This window comes from Chenopodium quinoa, unplaced genomic scaffold (genome assembly GCF_001683475.1).
Source record: "Chenopodium quinoa cultivar QQ74 unplaced genomic scaffold, ASM168347v1, whole genome shotgun sequence".
Classification (NCBI taxonomy): Eukaryota; Viridiplantae; Streptophyta; class Magnoliopsida; order Caryophyllales; family Amaranthaceae; genus Chenopodium; species Chenopodium quinoa.
Window position 1 is genome coordinate 272,305 of NW_018742206.1, and position 5,905 is coordinate 278,209.

The window sequence follows — 5,905 nt, forward strand, 5'->3', positions numbered from 1 at the left end:
TGAGGTCAAATTCTGATTAGGTTATTTTGGATTAGGTAGAGATTTCGGGTCAATTTCGAATTAAGTCATTTTTGGTTGATTCATTTGTGGTGAGTCGAGTTTCTGGTCAAGACTTCGGACTCAATTCGAACCAGGTCATTTAGGGTCGGGTCAACCTTTGAACATTTAGGTAATATTGACTTAAAAATAATAAATTTAGTTGTTCAAGATCAGACCTGACAAATGAAAAGGAATACTGAAAATATGTAATTTTATACTTATACTACCTCCGGTCCAAATTACACGCAACTTTGGAATATTTTATATCTCATAAATAATACCCAAAGTTGCGAGTAATATGGACCGGAGGTAGTATTAGTTATAAATTTATTACGGAGTACAAAATAAAAGGAAAGATATCTTTTTTATATTGATAATTAAGAGGTCAGGTGGTTGAATTCGATTATGAAAACTTAACTCTAGATCCAAACTTTGCATGGTCGTGTTAAACCGTTAAAATCAGTGAGTGTTCAAATACGGGTAGAGGCAAGGTGTTGAAGTTGAAGGAGATCATTGATGAGAGAAGGAAATAGGAGACTGCCGTGAGGAATGATGATGGTGGAGGAAGGAGGGAGGTGGTGGTTGGTCAGAGAGGCTGTGCACAAGCGGTGAGAACATAAAGAAAAAGTGATGATGTTTAAGAAGGGGAAGGAGGGGGGGGGGGGGGGGTGGATCTTGTTTTCCATTATCCTCAATTTTATTTCTTAGATTCTTTTCCTTTCTCGTTTATGAACCAAATACCCTCTACTCTACTACTTTTTCAATCTCTTTTTGTTTGCTCCATGACCCACTTGTTTATGAGAGCTTTATGAGTCATAAGAAGCAAAAAATAAGGGACAAATGGAGTACTTCTAATACGAGATATGCCCCCTTAATCTCGTACGAAATATCAAATCCCTACTTAGAGGTTATTATCAAAATTTCATTATTTAAACCGAGTAGTTATGTCAAATTTATAAGTGGTTACCTCCTTTCTATTTTCATCGTGCTACTCCAATTTACTCATAATAGAGTTAATTTGTATGTCAAATTTATTTCGGAATCTTTATCAAATCTTCAAACAATGAATTTCACATATGTGCTTTTGTTTAAATTGACGAGTGATTCTTTAGGTGGAATTATATGACAATGTAATATTGACTTGATAATTACCATGATTCCATTGGAAATTATTAATTTACTCTAGCAGCTAAACAAGCCTTCCTAAAATTTGCCCAACATTAGAGTTATTTAAGTAAACATGCCACGTTCAGTAAAAATAATTTCAGTTCATTAAAATTAATTTTAGTTTAGCAAAAATCAGTAATTTTAAAGAAGAAATATAAAAGAAAATCAGTATAAATAATTCAATTTACTAAAAATAATTTCAGTTCAGCAAAAATAAGGTGAAATGAATGGGGCCTAAATTCACTTGTTGACTTGAGGCATTCCATCCAATTTGTTATTTGACCAACTCAACTTATTAACCCAACTTCAATTCAATTTAACTTGTTATAGATCTAAATCACTGTTATAAAATTGATCTTTTGTTAGTGATTAATAGACATTTGACTTTCATTGACTCATATTTTACTTGAACTAAATCGTTTAAATCTCGAAAGGATAACTAGAAGAGATCGAGAACCTAATACGAAGTATGTACATCCAGGTGCATTGTACACCAGGTCTAATTTTTTCATTCAATCAACAAATGAGTTAAATGCTGAGAGTGAGGGATATCTCAAGTGGTTAGAGCTCCCCTCCCGATTACAAGAGATTTTGGGATCGATTCTCATCACCCGCCTTGGTGGCTCTTTAAACACCAAAAAAAAAATTAAGTTAAATGCTTATTTGTTGATTAAACGAGCAAATGATCTCGGTTGAATGGTACACTCGAGTGTATGTAAGTAATATGACAAATTCTAGAAGGGATCCGAATAAAACTGTAGACCAATATGAACCCAACTATAACCCGAACAAAAAGAACCCAACTACGTATAACCCGACTTCAAACATCCAGCTTGACAGCCCAACCTGTGAACAATGCACAATGATGTAAAACGGGTGAAGTACTCTACGATCAATGATTAAAGAGTAATAATAATTCTCAAAAACAGTGATAAAACTATGAAAATATGTATGCATCTGGCAAAAGGTAGATCCAATCTGCTAATAATTTGTACTCTTGCTACAATTTCCATTGAAATTGTCCAATTTGGTCAGCCATACAACCCATGAATATCAAAATCAATCAATACTTCAATATTAAAACGTGGGACCCCACACCCACACTCTCACCCTCATCCTCACCTTCCTTAATCAACAACCAAAAAATTTAAAAAAAAAATAAAATTACAACTGCCAAATAAACCAAGCGGTTACTCTTCAAAAATATCCCGCCTCTTCATTTATTGTTTTTTTTTTTTTTTTTTTAATTTATCACCCCAAACAATTTTTTTTTTAAAGTTAAAATACTTTTCTATTTTCTTTAGATTGAAGTGTTGAACTTTTTATTTTAGGCTAGTTTATTACAAATTTGTAACATCAGGGTATTGTAAGGATCTTAACATGAAAAGAGATATAGAAAGACATAAAATTTAAGAGACAGAGAGTAAGTATACGCAAATAAAAAATGTTGCAATATTTATGAAAATTACTAAAATGATGATTGCTACGGATTACAGTATAAGCTGTATAACATAAGAAAATGGAAGACATATAATTTTGAAATACAATATTAAAAAAAAAAACATATGCGGAGTAATTAAGATGAAACATTACTCTTACAAATTGTGCATTGACAAATATAATGCTGTAATTAAAGGATAACAAAAAAAAAAAAAAAATTCCACCTCTTACCCCTGGTGCCAACTGTCAGCACTCTCCCCTCTACCCTCCAAAAACTCTTCCCCCATATATTCTCTCTCCTACACCCCCTCAACTCCCCTGCAAACAAAACATTTCTCTATTTTTTGTGCAACCATTTTTGTTTTTCAGATCTTCATTTTTATTTCCTTTTAGCAAAATTTCAAAAAACTAAAAAAAAAAAAAAAAAAAAAACAAAATGAGGGAAATCTTGCACATTCAAGGAGGGCAATGTGGTAACCAAATAGGTTCAAAATTTTGGGAGGTAATTTGTGATGAACATGGTGTTGATCAAACTGGGAGGTTTAGCCTTGTTGAAGGTGGTTCAGCTGATACTCAGTTAGAACGTATTAATGTTTATTTCAATGAGGCGGCCGGGGGCCGATACGTCCCCCGTGCTGTCCTCATGGATCTTGAACCCGGTACCATGGATAGTATCAGATCCGGCCCATTGGGCCAAATCTTTAGGCCCGATAACTTTGTCTTTGGTCAGTCTGGTGCTGGTAATAATTGGGCTAAAGGTCATTACACCGAAGGTGCTGAACTTATTGACTCTGTTCTTGATGTTGTTCGTAAAGAGGCTGAGAATTGTGATTGCCTTCAAGGTATTTTTTTTTTTATTTTTATCAATGTAATTTATATTAATTAGATTGTGTATTTCATGTTAATTTATAAGAATTGTTTTTAATGAGATATGATCATGTTTATGTTATTCATTATGTGTAATATTTGTTTGATCAGTTTTTTTTGGTGGGTATTTGATTAGATTTAGTCAAGGTTTTAGGATTTAAATCTGTTGTGTTAATAATCTGATTTTAATTCTCATTGTTGTTGTTAATTTTGTTATACTTTGTATGTATTAATTTAATAATGCTATAACACTGTTGATCTACATTATTACATACGTGGGTTTGCTTTGTAAATGACTTTTCTACTAATTTTTATTGTCGGTGATCATTATTGTTATGAACGAGATCCCCTCTATTTTATTCATGAAATGACCAGTCGATATCTTAAATGAACGGTTGGGAATTGCATGAAGGGGAAAAAAAAAAAAAGGGTTTTTAAAATTTATTTTGGTAGCGAGGTGTTCTAATCTGAAGATCGGAAATGGATAGGATTATAACACTTTGGTGTATGTATAGTAATTGATCATATTGGCACAAAAAACATAAAGAAGACTTTATGGGTTAGACTAAAAATAAAAAGTTGAGACTTTTTGGTTTTGACTTGTTAATTATATGCTCTAAAAGTAAGGACCATGTACTATATATGTACCTTATGTGTTAAGTTATGATCTTACTTACTTAAGATTGTGTATTTATATTTTGGCGGCAGGTTTTCAAGTATGTCACTCTCTTGGAGGTGGTACAGGTTCTGGTATGGGTACTCTCTTGATTTCCAAGGTCAGAGAGGAGTACCCTGATCGGATGATGCTTACCTTCTCGGTTTTTCCATCTCCGAAAGTCTCTGATACCGTTGTTGAGCCTTACAATGCTACTCTTTCGGTTCATCAGTTGGTCGAAAATGCTGATGAGTGTATGGTTTTGGACAATGAGGCGTTGTATGATATTTGCTTTAGGACCTTGAAGCTCAGCAACCCTAGCTGTAAGCATTTTTCGGTTCTTTTGATTTGATGATTTGTTAGGATCTCTTGCTAGTTGATTCATGATCGCATCTTAATTATTTGTCAAAAAAGTTCGGTCAGGACAAATTCGTGCCAAGTTGATTCATGATCGCATCTTAAGAACATGCTCATAATTTAATGTTTCATCTGGAGTCAGTTGTTTTGCAACTTCTTTAATGTACTGAAAAGGTTGACTGGTTTATTAATGTGGTTGATGTCTGCTTGGCACGACAGTTGGTGACTTGAACCACTTGATCTCGGCCACAATGAGTGGAGTGACATGCTGTCTCCGATTCCCTGGTCAATTGAACTCCGACCTCAGGAAGCTTGCAGTGAATCTCATCCCATTCCCCAGGCTTCACTTCTTCATGGTGGGTTTTGCCCCACTTACCTCTCGTGGGTCCCAGCAGTATGTCTCCCTCACTGTCCCAGAGCTAACTCAGCAAATGTGGGATGCCAAGAACATGATGTGCGCTGCTGATCCCCGACATGGAAGGTACCTCACTGCCTCTGCCATGTTCCGTGGTAAGATGAGCACAAAGGAAGTAGATGAGCAGATGATCAATGTCCAGAACAAGAACTCGTCCTACTTTGTAGAGTGGATCCCAAACAATGTGAAGTCAAGTGTGTGTGACATCCCACCCACTGGTCTAAAGATGTCCTCCACATTCGTTGGTAACTCAACTTCCATCCAAGAGATGTTTAGGAGGGTGAGCGAGCAATTTACTGCTATGTTTAGGCGCAAGGCTTTCTTGCATTGGTACACTGGGGAAGGTATGGATGAAATGGAATTCACCGAGGCTGAGAGTAACATGAATGATCTTGTGGCGGAGTATCAACAATATCAGGATGCAACTGCCGATTATGAGGAAGACTATGAGAATGAAGCTGAGGAGGCTTACGAGGGCTAGTGATACACAAACTGTTGTCATATGCTTCTCTTTCAATTTCCTTTTTCCATCTTGATCACTCGTAATTGAAAATATTACTTGCATTATATTAATTTGTTGTTCTTGGTTTGTATGCTTCTTGAAGTATATCTTGTATTAAGTGAAATTGTACCATTTTTACACCATCTTAATATCTTTGCATCTCAGTGAAGATTAGCTTTTTGTTCATTCTTGGATTGTTTTGTTAGTATTCTAAATAATAATTTCTCCCCTTGATTCGTACAAATAATTTCTCGAAACGTTTTCGACTAAGACAAAAACTGTCTGATCTGCCTACATATGACAGAGCAGACACAGCTCCTACTCCCCAATGTTAAAGATTATCTTCGGAGTATATCTCAATGTCACAGTCTGTGAAGACTATTTTCTACTATTTTCCATGTTAATGGATGCAATGATGCATCATAGTATTCTACTACCTCCGTTAAATGTTATGTGCAACTTT

General features: G+C 35.1%; 1 protein-coding gene across 1 annotated transcript; it reads left to right on the forward strand.

Moving 5' to 3' along the window:
• Positions 1-2,852: 2,852 nt before the first annotated feature.
• On the forward strand, positions 2,853-5,628 carry LOC110733409 (tubulin beta chain-like). Its single transcript, XM_021913457.1, has 3 exons — positions 2,853-3,488; positions 4,222-4,491; positions 4,745-5,628. Exons 1-3 carry the CDS (start codon positions 3,083-3,085, stop codon positions 5,419-5,421), a joined length of 1,353 nt encoding a protein of 450 aa, XP_021769149.1. The 5' UTR covers positions 2,853-3,082; the 3' UTR covers positions 5,422-5,628.
• Positions 5,629-5,905: the final 277 nt, after the last annotated feature.